Source organism: Lepisosteus oculatus, chromosome 5 (genome assembly GCF_040954835.1).
Source record: "Lepisosteus oculatus isolate fLepOcu1 chromosome 5, fLepOcu1.hap2, whole genome shotgun sequence".
NCBI classification, from domain to species: domain Eukaryota; kingdom Metazoa; phylum Chordata; class Actinopteri; order Semionotiformes; family Lepisosteidae; genus Lepisosteus; species Lepisosteus oculatus.
In genome coordinates this window covers 17914426-17934740 of record NC_090700.1, presented here as the reverse complement: position 1 = coordinate 17934740, position 20315 = coordinate 17914426, and the positions used below count along the sequence as shown (strand labels likewise).

At 36.0% G+C, this 20315-nt stretch overlaps 1 protein-coding gene across 1 annotated transcript in view; it reads left to right on the top strand.

Moving 5' to 3' along the window:
- Positions 1–20315, top strand: part of gbe1a (glucan (1,4-alpha-), branching enzyme 1a) — a 379113-nt gene that overhangs the window by 107276 nt on the left and 251522 nt on the right. Inside the window, exon 5 of the mRNA XM_015341997.2 lies at positions 5566–5701. Within this exon, the coding sequence (XP_015197483.1) occupies positions 5566–5701 (136 nt within the window). The remainder of the gene's footprint in view (positions 1–5565; positions 5702–20315) is intronic.

Below are 20315 nucleotides of genomic sequence, written 5' to 3'. Positions count from 1 at the left end.
CATCAGTTTGTGAATGTCTACTGAGTACACTGAGGTGTTAATTGGATTGTATATCAGTAGTATTTTTGTTTTTTTCTTTTCCTTCCTCAAATAGGTTGGCTTGGACTTTATCGCTAACCTTAATCTGCACAGTTATAATAAAACCATTGTTTAATATTGGGTACTGTTATTTTATATATTATTAAGAATGAAAGGGGCATTTACAAGGAACTGTCATGGAGATAAAACACCAAATATTTTTACTCACTACCAGTTCTGCATTATTGCATGAAACACTTGTATTCTACAGTTCACCATTAATTCTTTGGTTAGAGAGCATATTGGTTGAATCCAAACGTAATAGTTTGAAATTTATAACTAGGATCCATTCAACTTCCTAGTATCCCGAGGAATACAAATCTCTTAGAAAAATCAAAACCCAGTAAAGTATAATGCTTACTTGTGATGTTCTCATTGATCTGCTGTCCATGTTTTACACTGGGCTTAAACTTGTCAAAGATACCTGCTTGTATGTGATGGTATAGGCCTGGAAAGAACAAAAGTGTAGTTTTTACAGATCAGGACTATAACTATTAACTATTAACTATTATAGGCTGTTCAATAGCTCTTAACAAAATAATCTAAATTTTCCACGCTTTTGCCTCCTTTCAGACTGACAGTACCTTTTTAAGAGGAGATGATGTCTTAATACTGTACATTGATTACTAGGGCCCTTTAATTTTGGTCTTCATTCTGATTACTGTTTTTACATCTGGATTTTTTTATTTAAGAACAGCAGAGTCAGTCCAATCACAGGACCTGGTATCATTGACAACTGTGTACTTGTGGTGGCTTCAGTGATAGAGGGGCCACTCCTCCAGAAGGTGCTCACTTTCCTGTAAGACACTGGGTTGGAAAATTTTTATAACTATGGGTGCAGGGGTCACTGGTCACATGGAAAAGGTTATTTCCCCTGCCCTGGAGGGATGAGAGTGCTGCTAGTATGGTCTGTATGCACTGTGGTATGGAGTGTACAGTACCAGCATCTGAAATTCTGCAGGAGAGATGTGGCACCATTCTTACACAAGAAAGCTTAGTCAGCTCTGATCCGGACTGGTTGATGTAGGTGGAATATTCCGCTTGGGTGTCATTTCATGATATTCCATTTGTGCTCAATTGGATTGAGATCTGGTATCTAAGAAAGCCTTTGCATACAGGTGTGAATAACATCAGTGTCAATATGTGGTAAAGTTATAGGGGGAATCTACTATGGCCCTAGGATATGACACCGTCTATTCCCCCTTTCCACATTTGTGTGTTGGAAAAAGTTTAGTTAATGAGAATTCTCCTGAGTTAATTATGCATAGTTGTTTTCAATGGGAGTCCTGTCCTCAGGATATTTAAGTGTGTGACAGACTGGTGTGAGCCGTCTGTTGTAAGCCGTAGTGTTTGTGCTAAGGATAATGAACAGTAACTGGCAGTTTGGGGTTTTGGAAGATATTTGATCCGAGACAGAAGGTGCTTTCCCTGTTATGGTTATGGGAAAGGAAGGAAAACTATCCACCCAAAGTGTCACCCATGCTTTTCAAACCTTGGCCACATAGCCACATTCTTCCTGTTAAGTACATTAAGTACTATTCTCATATAGTTCTGCTGATAAAAAGTTGGCATTTCAAAGTTGTGTGGTTATAAAGTTGAACATAACTGATTATTCCAAAAAAGAAAAAGTTCCCAGAGCTACAATGTATGACTCTAATCCTAGAGAGATCGAGAGGTCTTTTTAAGCTAATGGGAGTGTATGACCAGAGTTCATTTAGTTACAAAACTAGTTCACTAATGTAATGTGTACTTTCGCTTACATGAAAACCAAAATACACTGTGGTCCCATGGAAAGAAGTCCCTCATTTAGAATATTTTAGGACATCCCCTATGTAATGCTTTATTAGAAAATGATTCAGATCTTTCACATATCCACAAATCTTTCACCATTTCTTTTTTCTTTCTATTGGCCATTACATTTCTGAACCTGAAGCTGCCTATGTTTAGGAAAAGGCATTATGCAACTGCTTCTCCATACCTTTAGTACAATGCAGCAGAAGTGATAATAATGATGTAAATGATGATGATTTCCACTTCCTGGCAGTCTATTTTAAGGGTAATTTGGATAATTCCAAATTACAGATCAGTGCTTCTCATTGTATTGTAAATATTTATGTACTCTCTGTTAGCAAAATGTTCAATCATAGCATACTTCAGATTCAAGTGTGCTGTAGTGTTTCCATGTGCTTATAATAGTATTATGTGGTTAAACCAGGACAAATGTTTAATTTTACTTTGATGTCTGCCTGCTTTCATACATGATGCAAATCTTGATCCTTTAAATGTTAATGAAATATGGTAATCCTCCTTCATAATAAGAGGTAAGGTTTTTTTTATCTATAGCATCACAGCCAAGAATCTTTTTTAAATCTGATTTGAAAAAAAAATCACCCTGCCTAGCAGCTTATTTTATGAGTGCACATTGTACAGACTCAAGATGTGCAATGTGCACTCATAAAATAAAGCAAAAAATGGATCCATATATCTACCAGAATCATTTACAAAAAGTGCTATTTTCTATATAGTGTAAGAGGTACATTTTCAAATACAGTGAATTTGGACATAAGGGAAACACCACCCTCCATCCTCTCATGCCCATAAAAATAATGTTGCTGATACTTTTATTTCCTACAGTACATTGTACTTCTGGTGTTTTTTGCATTTTAAAGTTCATTTTTGATTGTCACAAAAGCAGATTAGTGCTTTTTCAAGCTGCTATTGGATTTCAAAGCTCTGGTTACTATATCTCAAGTCTGCACTCTGGCAGAGCTTCGTCCACTGCTTTGATTTGCTTTGACCTTAGAAAATTATTTGAGATTTGCATTTCAAAATGGGGATGGAGGACAGAAACAAGATGGGATAGATAAAGGAATTGCAAATGAAGTAATCTGTAGCCATTCTAAAGAGCTAAAGAACAGCTGTGAGATCTTTAAATGGCAAAGGGTATCCCTTAAATAGGAAGAAAACATCTTATGTTGTACTGTATTTCTAATGTTCAACACTATTGCCTGTTCAAGCCGAATTTCATTGACCTTTCCTGTCCCTTTCCATTATAGAAGTTCCATTGAACCTCCAAGAATGTTTTCTTCAGTTGTATTTTACTTTTGCAGATGTGTACTGTACTGTAGGTTAACTTAATTGGTGGAAGTCCACACAGATGTAATTTCTGCTTGACTAATTAACTATATTCTGCCTATTATTATCAACATCAGTAACTTATCTTTAATTGACCACAGGATTATTTCATAATAGGGATGAGTTTTTCTTGTTGTGGTTTACTACCAATAAGTTAGCATTTTGTATTTTAATGCAAAGCGAGTTCTGTGTAAATTGTCCGTGGATCATAATCCTTGCAATGTTTTTGCAGTGTGGTGCAAAGAAAAATAACTTTTTATTCTATTTTAGAATTGGCACATAGTGTTTATACTCTGTTCAATAAAAATGCTTTTGTAGTTACAAAAAGAATATGTGAATATATTTAAGAGTGTTGTGAATACGAGCACAAGCTGGTTTAGAAGAAGATGCGCCTATGTACGGTATATACAGTACCACACTGGGAATATTTTACAGAAACAAAGGAAAAAGAGAATAATACATCTTACAGAGATGAGTATTTTTTTTAGAAAAGTGAAATGCTATTTAATACAATATTGTATTGGTATGGTGCAATATGATTAGAAATGACCTTTTTAATTACAGGCAATTATACAGTTTTAAGTATAAACATTTATTTCTGGGACAGAAACTCATTTGACAATTACACACAAATCACAGTTTTAGTTAATGAAGATTATTCTTATCAGTAGATGGCAGACCACAATCCATGTTTTATGCAGTGCTGTGTGTAAAACTTTGGGAAGAATTAGTGATACAGGTACTCATGAGAATAGTAGCAGTTGAAGATGAAAACCCAAACCAATGTCAAGTTTCCTGGCGAAAATGTAGATAGTAAATTACTACTATCTGCTTGATAGATGGCAGCACAGATCTCCTCAATGACCCAGCTGCAAGTGCAGAAGGTAACGTTAGTGCAAAATGGTCTCACAAGGCATGTAGTTGCTTGAAACCATTGCTGTGGAGAGGCAATAAAAAAAACTGAAATGGGCAGCAGCGGGATGATCAAACCTGAAAAATGATGGTCTTTTCATACGCATCCAAGTTTGAGCAGTTTGACAGTAATCAGTGGCATTTTGTTTCAAAAGCAGACTGGAGAGTAGTGTAACAGTCAGGGTACACCGGCCACAGTGAAGCTTGGGGGTGAATCAATACAATTGTGGGGCTGCATCACAGCCAAGAGTATTAGGGATTTCCATAAAATCAAGGCAAGGATTTGATGCACCATGTCATTTCCCCAGCAGTACATCTCACGGAACGGATTCATTTTTCAACGTGACAATGACCCCACGTGTGCAGTCAGTGTATTGAACTGTTTGACAAGTAAGGAGACTGCTGGGACACTCTTAAAAATGGCTTTGCCTGCAGAGATACCTGATAAGAATATCAGACCATATGGGGTTACAAGAATGTTGCGAACCACCAAGCAATGGTTCATGCATTTGTGGGAAGTGTTACGGGATATTTGGAACTCCATTCCACAAAAATTGGTTGATAAATTGCAGAAAGTATGAAAACCAGTGCTTAGGTTTTATACAAAAGGCAGGGTCCCCATACCAGTTATCAATTTATTGTTCAATAATATGCAAATGTTCTGTAATATACTGTATTTTGTATTATTATTAGATAACATGCATTATATATGTTAAACATTTATTTTAAACAATTTTCATTCCACATCTCCTTTCTTTCCTTGATTCCATACAGTATTTTCTTCCAACACTATACGGTATGTACTCTGTATATTTGTGTAGGCATTAATAGTCTCACAACTGAGGCACTTTAAGAACTTAAAGCTATAGTTGCCTGTACCCTCCCAAACAAAAATAAGAGTTCTCTGTGGCTATCTGATCACGCACAATTAACATAACAACAAAAGAGGTGATTATGGTGGGAAAGCCTTTTCTTGCACGTTGGGCTTAGGGTTTATTAAGTTTTGAGTTTATTATCTGACAGACATCAGTTTATTTTATTTATTAAGTTATTTGTTATTTGGGATTTTGTTTATTCTAAACATATCATTAGAAGTTGCAAAACTGTGTCAACAACTGTCCACTGTAACGAAAATACTGTACATGAAGGAGCAAAAATGTGCTTGAGGTCATTTGACATTGAAATGAGACCGTCAAATTTGATTAAGCCAAGCTGCCCTGCATATGTAATTTCACTAAGGTTTTGAGACACGTGTGCCGGATGACAAACCAGGGATCCATTTCAATCCTGTCACATCCATGCAAATGTATTACAGTAAGTGTGATTATATTTGGTGTTTAGCTTTTTTTCCCCTCTGCATAAGCATGTGTATACCACTGGGAGTAGAATAATGCTGTAATTTTGTCATTTTGTGTTGTTTTTGTCTCTTGCATTTCACAGCACAGGTATCCTCGCCCCCCAAAGCCACGTAGCTTACGGATTTACGAGTCTCATGTGGGCATAGCTTCCCCTGAAGGAAAAATTGCATCTTACAGCAATTTCACTCACAATGTTCTTCCCAGAATAAAGGACCTTGGTAAGTAATAAACTCATAGAATGTATAGTGTCAACGTGATGTTTGATCCCAGCAGATACAGGTGTCTGCTCGAAATAAAAAACCCTTTGTCAATCCAGGACTTCAAAACTAAAACTTTGTTTGCCATGTTACTAGTGAACTATGACCTGTTTTTGCTTGGGCAGTTGAATTCTTTTGCTACATGTACTGTACCTGAATTCTGTCTTTAGTTGTACTGCTCTTTTACACCCACTTTACAAAGTTATCCTTGCATATTTCTAGTCTTTCCTCCTGAACCAATTGTTACTGTTCTTATAGTAGTGCTGTCTAAATGAAATGCTTTGTAATGCTATTTCTGCTTATTGTCAAATTCAGTGCCTGTCAAAAAGTTGGTGATGTACAACAATTCAAGTGTGAACTGCCCATTCACAAAGGAACCTTTCTTTATTAAAAGGTGCTGGATCTTAGCTCACTTGAAATAACCTAGTTGTTCACAGCACCGGTGGTTAATTTTTTTTTCTTCTGCATGTACAGTAAAACAAGTGGTATGTTCTTAAGCTACACGTGGATCATCTCTCAAAATTGTAAGTTGTGTGTGGTTAGGTTGGTGGTGTCCCCACACATCAAAGAAGCAAAGAACTGTTGCCTTTGAATACTTTTGAAAACACTAAATATCCTTATGAAAGCTAAAACCTTGGAGCTTTAACAAGACTAAGATGGGCAGGATTGATGTTAGTACATTTCAAATGCATACGTCACTCTAGTAAATGTCACAAAGTTGAATCGAATCAATTAACAGCTTGCTATAAATCCTTCAGTTACAAATGCACATTTTTGCCACTAATTTAAACTTAACATGTTAGGAATATTTCCTGCTTCTTTTAAATTAATCTAATGGAATTGTCTGACATGCATAGGATGATTTCTAATTAGGGTGACTGCATGAGAATAATAAACCACACAAAAAGTTCTGTGATATATTCTTTATGCTTTATATCAGTAAATACTATATATATTTTAGTCAAAGATCATACATTGGTTTGTGCTTTTCATTTTATGATTTTGTACTTTGTCTTCCATTCCCAAAAAAATGAAGTTATCTTAGTCATTTGTTCATTAGTTCATTAGGGGTTGAGAAAGTTTAATATGAAATGTCGATTTTAAGGCTTCTCCATACTTGTAACACTTTAACATTGTAGGGAAAAGTATTTCAGTGTCCAGCAATACTTAATAATTCTTAAAATACTCTGATTGTAAGAAAGAGTCCTTTCTTTGAAATGTTTTTTGGCTCTTTCTGACATTGCAAAAAAAAGGCTTTGTTTTCTGTCCATAAAAACATTGGAAAGCGTGCAGTTCAGAGGAGGCCATTTAGCCCATTGAGTTCATTTCATGGCTTATACTGTAAGTAATTGGTCTGGTGATCTCCAGCCATGTTTTGAAAAAAAAAAGCCAGGGTATCAGCTTTGACAATGTGGCCAAGCAGCTTGGTACAGACAGCCCAGGCCTTAACAACCCTTGTTAATATATTAATTAAGGTAATAATCCATTTGTCTAGAAACAGGGAGAAAACATCTAGTTACCAAACTAGGTTGGTAACTAGAAAAAGTAATAGATGGAAGATCTGAAGCTGGAAAGGGCATTGTCTGTTCATCTCTCTGCACTTCTATTGCCACAGAGGTCTCATTGACCCTACCAGGCCTATGGCATTGATCCAACCATCCTCTTGATCAGCACTTCAGTTTCAAGAGCTAGGCCATCATAGGCTTGTTACGGATGCAAGAATGACTTTTTTGCAAGCTAATTTGATGACTCTTGTACATTGTCTGAAATACTCATTGCCAGGGCCATTTTGCTGCTTCTTGAGAAGGCTGCAGGTGAGGACAGGTTGTTCTAATTGAGGAGAACTGCACCTTTTGTTCAAAGTTAAAGGTATCTACAAGGGTCCTGTGATCTGAGGTGCTATAGATTTAATTTTGAAGTAGAATACCCTGTAATACTGTACGGACTGTGAGATATTATGAATAGTACTTTTAGAAAAAAGTAGTTAAGGGGCTGCTCAGCAAGAGCAGTAGATGTCGGAGAGGTCCACAGTGACCCCATCACATTGTCAGGTGCATTTTTCAGTGTAGCACAACTTTGTTAACAGACACCTGAATCCTAAGACTCTCAGTTCTTAATGAAGTACATACAGTATGTACTGTATGAAAGAAGCCGAGCGGAAGCAAACATTCTCATATTATAATTATTATTTTGTAGAAAAACAACTCCAAGAGCATAATTACATGAAATGGCAAGCTATAATAATTGAGATTCAGTTTATCTGCTTTCAAAACCATACCTTATGTAATGTGCATTTGGGAATTGAACTATCATATTGAGATATCATACCCATTAGCTTTGGCTATGTAAGACAGTGGTTCCAACCCTTGTCCTAGAGAAAAAAAGTGTGTCTTGATTTTTGTTTAACCCACGTTCTTAATCACAGGATAACTGATTTCAGTTTTATATTGTGGCATGTCTGAATTTGTGTCCAGCTCTTAAAAGGATAAAAGGGATTTGCAGTTGGTATCAATCCTGTACAAAACTCCTGAATTTCAGAACTGCTCTTTTTCATGTGTTCGAGTGTGTTGCATGAAATGTAGCCAATTGGATACAGAAGGGAAAATAAATGCTTGTTGTGGGAGTGTAATACAGTGCAGTCACCTGTGTCTGTTCATCATAAATGTATCAATTAGTAAGAACACTTAAGTCAGAAATAACAACAAGCAAGTTGAAGTAGTAGGCTGTCTTATGATCTGTATACTGTTGTTGGAAATAATACCTACTGTGTGATGTAAAGTTTTTTTAATCAGGACTGACCAGAGAAACTAGTTAAATAATAGTCTAAATAAGCAAGAAGTAAGTAAAGTAAGACATGAATTGGCACTGGAGATATAGAATTCATCTGGAAAAACGGTACACAGTGTTTTATCAAAGTCTAGGTTTGGGAACTATTTGCTTAGGGGTAAAGTACATCCCTCTTGGACTGATGGAATACCTAGAATTGCTGTCCATTTCTTGTTTGGATTTTTTAGTTATGGAGGTAATGTTGTTTTGGGTGAGAGTTAAAATGTATCTAATATTTGTATTAATTCTGTATGTGCTTTGCTAATAAGGCACAATAAACATTATTTTTTTATTTAGAAAGAGGAATAAATAGATTAAAATAAATTGCACCTTCAAAAAATAAAATTTTAATATTTCACTTTGTAGAAATATATATTTAACAGATTCACAGGAATAATTAAAGATTCATTACTGTACCTGTCAATATGTTATAAGGAAGCTTGGTTTATTTTTTAACATTGGATTTTCACTATAATTATCTAGCTTCTGCATTTATTTTTTCCCTGTGTGACTGTTTCTGGGCATACTGTATGTTCTATGTATCCATACTGGGAATACATACTGGATACTCCCATACTGGGAAATGTTGACATTGAAAAACAAATTAAAGAAGAAGAAAACTTTGAACATGTTTTAGTGTACTCCAAATTAATTCATAGTTCCTATTCTTTGCTGAACTGAAGATGAAGGAACAGTCTAAGTATTAATTGAAAAAAAAATCTTTCAGAAAGTGTGCTGCATTAATATGTTAATTTCTGAATTATTAAATGTAATGGATTTCACCCAGGGCTTTGTTTACACTCAGAAATCTCAACAGTAAGAAACAGAATTAGCAGTGATTGCACTGGTAAAGTTTGAAGTGGACTTTGTTTATGAATTTTAATCACAATGTGCAAGTTTACGATGTATAATTAAACTGGTAAAAAAGGATTCAATTTTTTTTCATACTAAGATTGCTTAAAGAAGGCAGGGATTTGGGATTTGAGGCAAACCATTCCACATTGCTTTTCGCAGAGCTTTTTGGGGTTTACTTTGAAGTGTCAGTTTAAGGCAAAGGGTCATCGTTTTTACCTAGTGGACATTACAAGATCAAGGCTGGGTCATGTCAATGGTCAACAGCCAACTGTAACAATGATTGTGCACATCTGGCAGTGTACAACTGAGGTCTCTTTGGGATGAGTTTGCCACGGCTATCTCTGCTTTTGGCAAGATAGCAAACTTCCTGAGTACCTGCGTGCTCATAGTAATGTTAGTGAGAGAGATTCCACTCCTCCAAAAGGTACTAATTCTCCCCTGAGGCCTTCTGGAGCTGACCGTACATCAAAGTGTGAAGGAAAGTACTAAACGTCTGCTCATTCTCATTCTTCCTATGCAGTACAGGTGTCACTGCATTGAGCAGACATATAAGGAAACAATAGATGATTCCAAATTAGGGGGAAATGAAATGAAAAATACTGAAAAAATAAATCTCTTTTGAATTACAGTGATTCAAAGATCAATTTTTAATGAAAATACTGTACCTGTGCCCCATTTACTGCAAGGAACAATTCAAAGATTGATTTCAGAAGGAGAAGCTCATGCTACAGTATGTAGAAGTAATTTCTGAAAAGGCTTGAGTTATGCTTTTCATACCGTATGTTTCAGTTGCTCCTGGTTGCTAACATGAATTGAGAAATGATTTGCATTTCCTTTAACATTTAAGCATTATGGAATTGGAATTGCACTGGTTGTGAATTACAAATAGTTTAGGACATACAGTATAGAACTCCTGTCTCAGTGGTTCTGAAATGCCTGCAAATGTGAAGATAGCTGTTTGATCTACAGTACACAGCCCCCACTCCCCTTCTTTCCACAGCAGATACAGTATATAGCAAAGGCCAGGTAGAGGTACTAGTATCTTGGACTGAGTTCAATGCTACAGGATTAAATTTCTCAGCTGTATCTGCTTGTTAGGCTGTCAGCTGAAGGTTGTTGTTAGACTATGATAGCAGAGAGCATGCAATTTTCTTCAGTTTCTTCTTCTGAGCTGTATGATCCACACAAGATGCTATGAACTTTCCATGTTCAGCAAATGTAGACTAGAGGGCGTGTGTGTGTGTGTGGTGGTAGTGGTATGGGATATTAAATGCATTCAAATTGTAGGCAAAATAGACATACTGTAGAATGGTTGGATTTATAACTTTAAGTATTTTATAAATTAAAAAAATAGTAAACATATCAAGAGACGAACACAGCTGATGTTTGTAATCTTGCACCACTTGTGGTACAGTAGTAATTACAAAAAGCTCAAGGTCAGACTCTGTTCCATGTACTTAAGTGGTGCTCAGAAATGTTTTGCAGTTTCACAGAGATGTGATTTTTTTTCTCAAGTATTGTAGAATTTCTTCCTATTAATACACCAAAAGTCGATTCCTTTTAATCTTTAGACTTTAGAAACATTTGCATCTGTCCAACTAAAAACGTCTCCACCAAGTGCTGTGATTAGAAGCTACAATCAGTTCTTTTCTGCCAGCTTTGTCAGTATCTACCTGCTCTTAATTGTCAATGCCATCACAATTACCCAGTATCCCAGTGGAAGAAGCCCAGACACCAGTTACAGCTAGAAGCATTACAATATCTGTTACGCTTATTTTATACCAGGTTTGCAAATGCTGTCTTTTCATATTCTCAGTTTTCCCAGTTTTCTCACACAGCCTGGACAAAGACTTAATTCATCATTAAAGAGATTTAATCTGTTAAACATTTAACATATTAGTTCAGGTGGGTAGCTGTGTCTGCATGCGTAGGCTGCAAAGGAACAAGCAATAGGTTTATTAAATGCTGAGTCACACCCAAAGAAGGCTCCACAACTGAAACATTGTTTTCTTTCTTCTCTTTTTCAGCATGGAATAAACCTATTGCTTGTACTTTATTTAACAGATTAAACCACCTCATCACCTTTGTCCACTTAACTCTCTCACTAATGAGGTGATTTAGCGCTCATACAATTGTTAATCACTTGGCTGTGTGACGATCACATAATCATAAATTATCAAACTGCAAAAACTGATAGCCAAAATCATTGTTTTCTAACAACATGGATGCATAATCAAGTTTCTTTGAGTGAGTTAAGTTTCTTTTAATATTCAGTATACTTCAATAACTCTGTACAATGGTACATGGTAATTGGACCTTCGCGTTTCCTTTTGACACTTCACATCATTAAGTCTACAGCTGAATTCTGCTTACATCTGCAGCTCTATATTTTATTGCCTTCCAACATGCTCAAAAATATAAATAAAAAACCCAGCAAAGGTCCCCCTGAGATTAAAATAGTACAGTAAGCCATGACTTGATTTTTTTTCCAATTAAAAGTATTTGTACTTACTGTGTTTTCATATTCTAAACTCGGGAGACCTCTTACCTTATCATGTTTTATTTCTTTTTTCAGTTTTAAAATTAAAGAAGTACTGTATGTACATAAAGTATGCTGGCAGTGTACTTCCAGTTTCATTAAAAATAGGTGAAATAGCTACAGAGAAATCCAAAGCACATTTTCCTCTTTTATAACTTTAGGATCCCATTTTTTTCACCTGTAATGATTAATTTTTCTTTTAATCACATAAGATTCTGTTCATATTTTTTTAATCACTTGCTCAATTAAGCATTTTAGATCAAATTTAAAATAAAAAATAACAACACCCTACAGCTGGGCCATTCTTGATTTAATTCAGCTTTAATAAATTAGTAAATTGATAAAAAAAATCCATATGTTCCAAGTCTGATGAAAGTGTGACAATACAATACTGTGCTGTCCACCACTGCTATGGGCAGTAAACAGATCTGGGATGGCTCCGAAGGAGGTTGCCAATTTGCAGCACTATTTTCCTGATGTGTTAAATGAAAGTAAGAGCCGGCTATATCATAGACCACCCCATCTTGGTGAATGCAAACAAATAGAGCAAGATGAAATGACCTCCTGCTGTCTGCAAACATTCTTCTCTACACATTTTTGCCAAGTTTCCTGGCAGGATAAAACCTTATCTGTCAATAACTTGTCAATTTTGATCACCAACCTGGACAGATGAATGAGCTCAGATCTTTGTCCCTCTTTAAACTCTTATTAACATTTTTTAAATCTAATCCAGATATGCAAATAAAATAGAGGGATTCTGGCTTTAATTTGTTTTATTTTTGCTGGGGGTAGGCTTGCTATGATAAGGTCGATACATAGGCGATTACATTACAAATCATTTTCCAACATACTTTGTGATTTACAGTGTTATCTAAATCGACATAATTGCTCAGTGGGTAATTGTTCTTTATTTTTCATTTTCCAGCTTTGGTTTTGGTGAAAAATCAGTGAAAACAAGCCAAAAATATTCCTTACAACTGGTTGTGAAGCAGAAGCTGATGTAGACCATTGAGGATATCATAGAGTACCTATATACTAGAGTGCTTACACAGGCTCTGCTGAATATGTTGAGATGAAAGCAGCCATCCATGCTGATCCTTCCCCATGTGTACGTTTCACAGACCAGAGCTTGAAAAATAGCGAATAAAAAAAAAAAATGACTGCAAATCATTTTTCTGGCCGTACTTTGACTAAACAGCACAGATGATTAATCTTCTTGCTCTGTAGCCCAAAATGAATGGAAAGCAAAGAAACTTCTTTGACCAGTCTTTAATGGTAAAACAAATGCAAGGAACCAGACTTCTGGTGCAGAATCCAATTTGATAGCTGATACTTGCCAATAAGATCTAATGTGATGCCAATGTAGTTGCTCAGAGCTGAAGAAGCTGCCCCTAGAGTCTCTCCTACTCAGTTCACTCGATGCCTTTTTAGTCATCTCATGTGCAGTTATTTGCTATTTTTTACAGTTCGCAAATTAGTGCATCTATTATTTAATCGCAATGTCTGTAGCATTCTTAAATTATTTTATTTTCATGCAAATATACAGACGTTTCCTAAAGTAATGAGTTGTAATAATCATAAGGTATCTTCTTCTGATGTCCATCATCTGCATGTGGAATAATATAGATTCAAGCCAGAAATGTAGAGAGGCATACATTATAAGCAGATCAAGAATAAGTCATTTGAAACAAGAAAAGCAGCAAGGACAGCAAAACTAACTATTCAGGAATGAAATGAATCTGAAACCATAATAAAAGATATTTTAAAAACAAGTTTTTTACAGATGTAGAGTATGTTATTTGTATTGCTCATATTTTACTACACAAGATTCCAAAGGGCAGGGTTAATCTTGATTGTCTTAAAAGACGGGAATGGGAGGCTAAAGCTGATGGCATAGTTCATATAAAGGAATATATAACATGTCAATGTTGGCTGTATTTTCAAGATAACCTTTGGCTAATATTTCAGTCAGACATGCAGCCACAGTTCACTGGAATGTACTAGGACAGCCAAGCCATGGGGTGAAAGGAATACAAAAAACATTGTCTGGAATGTTATCTATAATTAAGTAAGGCTATCCCCTTTCCATCTTTTTTTACAATTTTGAAATCCTTTCAGCAGTGCATTTCTCAAAGGAACAGTAGACACAATTCCAATAATGTCATTTCTTACCCAGATTCTCTTTTCTTCATATCGACTTAATAAGCAGATATTTGTAGAGCAATTAAAATAAAAAGGGGCACGTTTTTTTCCCTGATGATCTTGGGCTAGCTTCTCCAAACACCCTCTTAGAGATGCAATACAGTCTGTCAAACCATTCATCCATCCATCCATTTTCTAACTGATTTATCCCACGCAAGGTCATGGGGGTAGTGGAGCCTACCTCAGCAAGCAATGGGCGCAAGGTCGGCTACACCCTGGACGGGATAACAGACCATTGCAGGGCTCACACAGACACAGGCAAATACTCTCACACCAGGGCCCAAATTTTCCCAAAAGCTAATTAACCACCCAGTATGTCATTGGATTGTGGGAGGAAACAGGAGCACACAGAGGAGGCCCATGCAAACACAGGGAGAACATACTGTACATACAGTACACCAAGCAAAAAGCAGCCCAGGAATTGAACCCAGGGCCACAGCGCTGCAAGGTGCTTTCCATTATTGGAAAGACATATTGTTCTTTAAGGTAAGGATTGTGGCAACCTGGAGCCTATTCCAGAAGTATATTATATCCCAAAAAGCAGGATACCAGTCCATTACAGTATGTACTCACACTGGGACAATTTAGAAATGCACAGCTTTGCAAGATTGGAGGTTGTAGAAGCCAAGAGATTTGAGCCTAAGGTGTGCGTTTCTCAAGCCAAGCTTTATTGTATGCATTCAAGGAACAATAGAATGAGGATTATTGTTGTAGTTTTTCAAAGGGGATTCAGCTCTACACAGTTTATATACACATTTCTCTACACTCCTCCTCTCCTGCCTTTGAGGTACTTTCTCAAGAAGCTCAAGAACTTGGAGAGCAATTAAAACATTCCTTAATTACCAGGGAGTTAAAGAAGATAGGAGTTTAGTACAGGGAGGGAGAAGCTCCTGGGCTACAGCAAGCATGAAGGTTAGAGTTGAGCATGTGAATTCAGCAGGAGTTCACAGCTCCTACCCCTGTATGGGTACAGATTAACATGCAGATTCTGCTAGCAGACTCCATCAGAGGTGAAAACCCATAAGGTGTATTTCACAATCAATCCAATGATTTTGTAACTGCATTATAGTTGTATCCATCCTCTATACAGTAGTATAGTTGATTCCACTTAAACCTCTGTTTGTTCCATTGCATTCTAAAGACTTTGGACTTCTGAACTTTTTAGTGGCTTTTAGTGAAGTCAGCAGTAGGCAGAGACATAAATTATAAGGCTTCTTTTCATTGGAGTTCTCTCCTGATTTTAAAGAAGCATCTTTATCTGTTTTGAATTTTGACTCATGGTTCCTTTAAGAAAGCAGATAGCAATATCTTTTGTTTGATTTTGCCATTCTTTTAGAAAGAGTGGGTGACATTCTCAGACAATTGGAGATCAGAATGTACAATCTCCTGTTGGTGTGCTTACAGTATATATTCTTTGTGCTATTTGTGTCCTTATCCTGAACACCAAATTTTAGGCTATAGAAAAGGTTGTCTGGGATTATATTTAGTGTGTATGGTGGCAAATATGCTGATGTTTCAGAACAGAGTAGGCAAAGATACATTAATATTTCCAGTTTGTTCTCTAGGTGCCCATCCACAATAAAACATATTGTAGTAATGCACTGTACCGCCCTGTGAATTCTGGCATCCTTACAGAAGTGCCCTGAGGTCTAAAGATGTATAACACCCTTATTGTCTTGTGTGGGATTAAAGCATTACTAAGTTTTACTGATACTAAGTTTTACTGATTGCTAAGTCACTGGTAAATGGAGCACTGTTCCAGATAATGTACAACACTTGGAATATTTTTATTTGTTTTTTGTTTGCAGATCTAGCTTTAACAATTGTCTGATACATATGCACAACATGTTTTAAACATATTTAATCTGTTTATTCCAAATTTTCGTTTATTCGCCTTCATTTTGAAGATGACTATAGGTATTGTTGAATTCATACAGTATTCCTCTTAAATTTCAGAGCTTTTGTAGAAACATGAAATAATATAGGAACAAGTAATAGGTTTATTCCATGCTGAAAAAAAGAAGAAAGAGAACACAACGTTTCGGCCGTGGAGCCTTCTTCAGGTGTGAGAGAGACAGGGCAGTAGGCAAAGGTAAAGTAGCGGGAGAACAAAGGTTGGGAGGTAGGAGGAGTGAGAGGCGGGAGCAGGGGACAGAAAGAGATACCAATCAAGAGGTGTGAAGTCAGAATGGGTGCAGAGAGGTGTGAAATGAAACTTCCAATGAATGGAGAAAATTTAAAAGAACAGTAATCTGTCGTTAAGGGAAGGGAGAATGTGTGATCCTAACTGCAGAATAATTTTAGTTTCGGTGGTCTTTCTGATGTATGAGTTCGGAAAACCGTCTTTGAGAACACAGACGGAGAGATTAGTGTGGTCGTGGCCGTCAGAGGTTTTTTTCAGCATGGAATAAACCTATTACTTGTTCCTTTGCAGCCTACGCATGCTGACGCAGCTACCCACCTGAACCATGAAATAATATATGCTACTTAGGAAAGGTTAATTTGTATTGTTAAAGAATGACTTGTTAAAGAAGTGAAGCACAACTGTGTTTTTTCCATTGAAATTTACTTTTTTTATTTTAATCCTGATAGAATTTATGGTACAGTGTATAGAGGAACACATGTTAATGATGGCGAACACCCAGCGAATTGGGTGCTTGATGGGTAAATGCAATGGATTAGATACTTCAACAAATCATATTCTCTGGTCTTTTTTAGTTTGATTTCAGTTGTGATCAAATTATTGTAGGTTGTGACAAATGTAAATGAAAGCGTGATAAATGACATGCTTAGTCTCTTTTCACCAATATAAAGCTTTATTAATATAGTCAAAAGTCAATACAGTAGTTGAAAACACTCACTTGAAAACAAAACTGTAAGCTTTGAGTAAAATCTTGATGCACATAACTTGTATATTCTAACTCTCGATTATATCAGCGATGGTTATTGCATGAAAGTACAGTATTTACTGTATGTGTAATACATTCAAATTTTCCTCTACTTTTTTTCTTCAGTTTCCTTTTTGACAAATTGTGCTGTTGTGGCTTGACCCAATGAAGCTTTAAGCTTCTTATGCCTTCATTCATCTCTTAAGCCGTGGTTCCTTTTGTGTCACAACTGGTTCGTACTGAAGACAAACATGTTTTAAGGAATCCTAAAATGGTAAAAACACAAACAGATTGTAGGCAAAGCCAAGCTCTCAAGATATTTGCAGATAAGAAAAACGTTACATAATCCAGTTTATGGAATAATATCTTCTTGGCTCGCTGTTTGTAGGGCATCTGTGTGGGAGTATGTGTGTATAACAGCAAATACAGTATATTTATTTTGTAAATAATAATTTGTATTGCTGTGTGCAAATGGACAATATTACTAATCACTGAATTATCTCATTTTCACAAGAACAAATTAAATATTATGTATCAAATTAAATTGATGTAACAGTTACACATGTAGTTTAAATTGTCTGCATCTAAAACTGTTATATTTAATGGTAGTATTACAGTAATTACCACAGCTTAAACAGGAATTGTTATAATTTCCACAATTACAGTATATGCCAGTGTAGAACAATTTATTTTTTAATCACAGTCAAACAAATATAGATCTAATTGAAATCACAGAATAAGACAATATAATAAAAGAACAATACATAAAACATTGGTCATGTACTGTCCACTTAACGTTTAAGTAAGCAGCAAAGTTCATTAGGCAGAAGTGCAGAAACCAAACCAGAATCTGCAGGGAGACAGATTAATATGATGCAAGTTTGATTATTCCATCGGTTCCACAGCAGACCCTGTGAGTGTTTACAGTCTTCCCGTCAAATTTTGGTGGTTTTACACTGTTACATTCTGGAGTCATTCTGCAGGGAGTCGCCATAATACAGTAAATGTCTTAATATTTCCGTCTGTAATTTTTTTTGCATTATTATGACCAACATAGCATGTCATTTTCTTTTACTCTAATTCCTGCTGCTTTCAAATCAAAAGGCTGTTTACTCAATGTTTCCCTTAAGTTCTCAACATTCACAGAGCTTGTGCATCTGATGTTGACATTTTCGTGGTGGCAAGATAGAGACAATCTTATGCCAATTCTAAACGTGTATGCATACTGTATGTTGTATGCCACAAGTCTAGACCTGGTCAGGGCCTTATCTTCTTAGTATATTTAATGCATTAGCAAAGGATAGGAGTTGGGATTACAGCGTATAAAATTGAATATAGCTCTGGATTCCTTTCCAAAACACCGAGAAGTCAAGCCCCCAATGAGCGTTGTTTTCTGAAACAATATATTTTTACCTAATGTCTCCTTTACGAATGAGCTGTATAAATGAATACCATGGGTGCTGGAAGGTTAAACTACAATGACCTCCATCGCTTGGCCTGGATACAGGAGCCAGAATAAACTACAGTTCAAGAGACCCTGTAGGCCTGTGAAGTTACTGTACAGTATTTCACCTTTTAATCGGACACTTTTGGGTACTAAAGAACCAGAAAATATGGTAACTGTGATAAGTTAAGTAAATGATTATTTGATGGTGGGTAAGCAGAAAAAATAATGTAATCACAGGGGAATTTATATGATGGTAATGTTTCTTTTATTACCTCTCTAGTATTATGTATAGAACTCCTGAAGATCCACTATTTTAGGCTGGCTAAAATACAGAAAAAATCTCACAAAGTGTTAGATGTATAAGTGAGTATGACCCCAGTGAGCCTCAGGCACAATGCATTAAAGTAAAAGACTAGGGCTTCTGCTAATTCATTCTTCCTAGTCAGGTATTAATAGGCTTAAGAATGTGGATTCCACAGTGAAGTAATGCCTTCTCCCACGGTAGCTACATCTTTTAATGGAAGCATTTAAAACCATCAGAAGCTTCTTCACAGCAGATTTACACAATATAGCTCCCTTAGGAAGCCTGAAGTGCCGTGACAAATTATGACAAATTACAAACCAAGAAAATCATATGCATTGTTAATGTGACACTCCATAATTATTTTTTTGTTGTTATTGAAGAAGGTGCTCTATAACAATTAGCCAGAATAAGATTTTACCTGTTTGAACTTGCTGATATCTCTGTGTCCTCATTTAAGGAATGAAATATTTTGTAAGCTTGGACACTATTTATATACTGTATACACTGTATACATAAAATGTCAAATACATGTATATCTGTGATTCCCCAAGTGGTGATGTACTGTATAACTGACTGCACATAACCAGAAACACCTTTGACTTCCTGGGCACAAGAAGATTTTATTAGATTTTATAAGAATAATGATTTTAATGATCTATTAATTTTCAATTATTATTCAAATGTTTAAAATATTGTGAAATAATTATTTGTTTATTTTATTTTTTATGTTTTCAGTGTCCACTCTGAAAATCTTGTGTTTTGGAGATCTCAAACTCAGAGACGGTATAGATGGAGATCTCTTGTCTTTTTGTTTGGAATGACCAATTATTTATCTTTAAAAAATCCCTGATAGTCTCAGCTGGCCACTACAGCGTTTTCTCAGTGTTGCAGAATGGATGAGGTCTTCACTATTTGTAGTGTCAGCGTTCAGCATTTGATGGCAGATTGGAAATTAATACAGCTCTCAGTGAATAAATATAAGCCCTCAGGAAGCCAAGGAGAATGGTGTGTGTGAACATGTTTCTCTACCTATGTACCAGTTGGAATTTTTTTTTAACCCACCTGATACCACCCATGATCTTCATATACATAAAGTTGTGAACTTTAAATATTGAGAAACTGTATCTTAATTGATCTTCCCCTACTGGAACAGCGCTTTTCAGCCAAAGGACTCTTGAGGTTCATTACAGACTTCCCAGGGGGTGCCCTGCAGCCATGCTTGTGGTGGACCTGTTGAGTTGAAAATACGCTTTAAATATTTTCTGTTGACAGAAGCATTGTTTGAATTATAGATTCAATTATGCTTAAACTTGGTGGCTCTTATTGGATGGGCACTTGAACATTTTTATTGCTAGTTTCATTTGCTTACTGAATACCCTTATCCACTTTGCTAGCATGAAGAAATTTTCTATAGACTTTGTTTGCATTAAGTATAAGGTTTGCTTTCTTTGCTCTGTTAGAGTAAGTACTGTATGTGGGAGTACTGGTCTAACCTAAATATATGTATTAAGTAT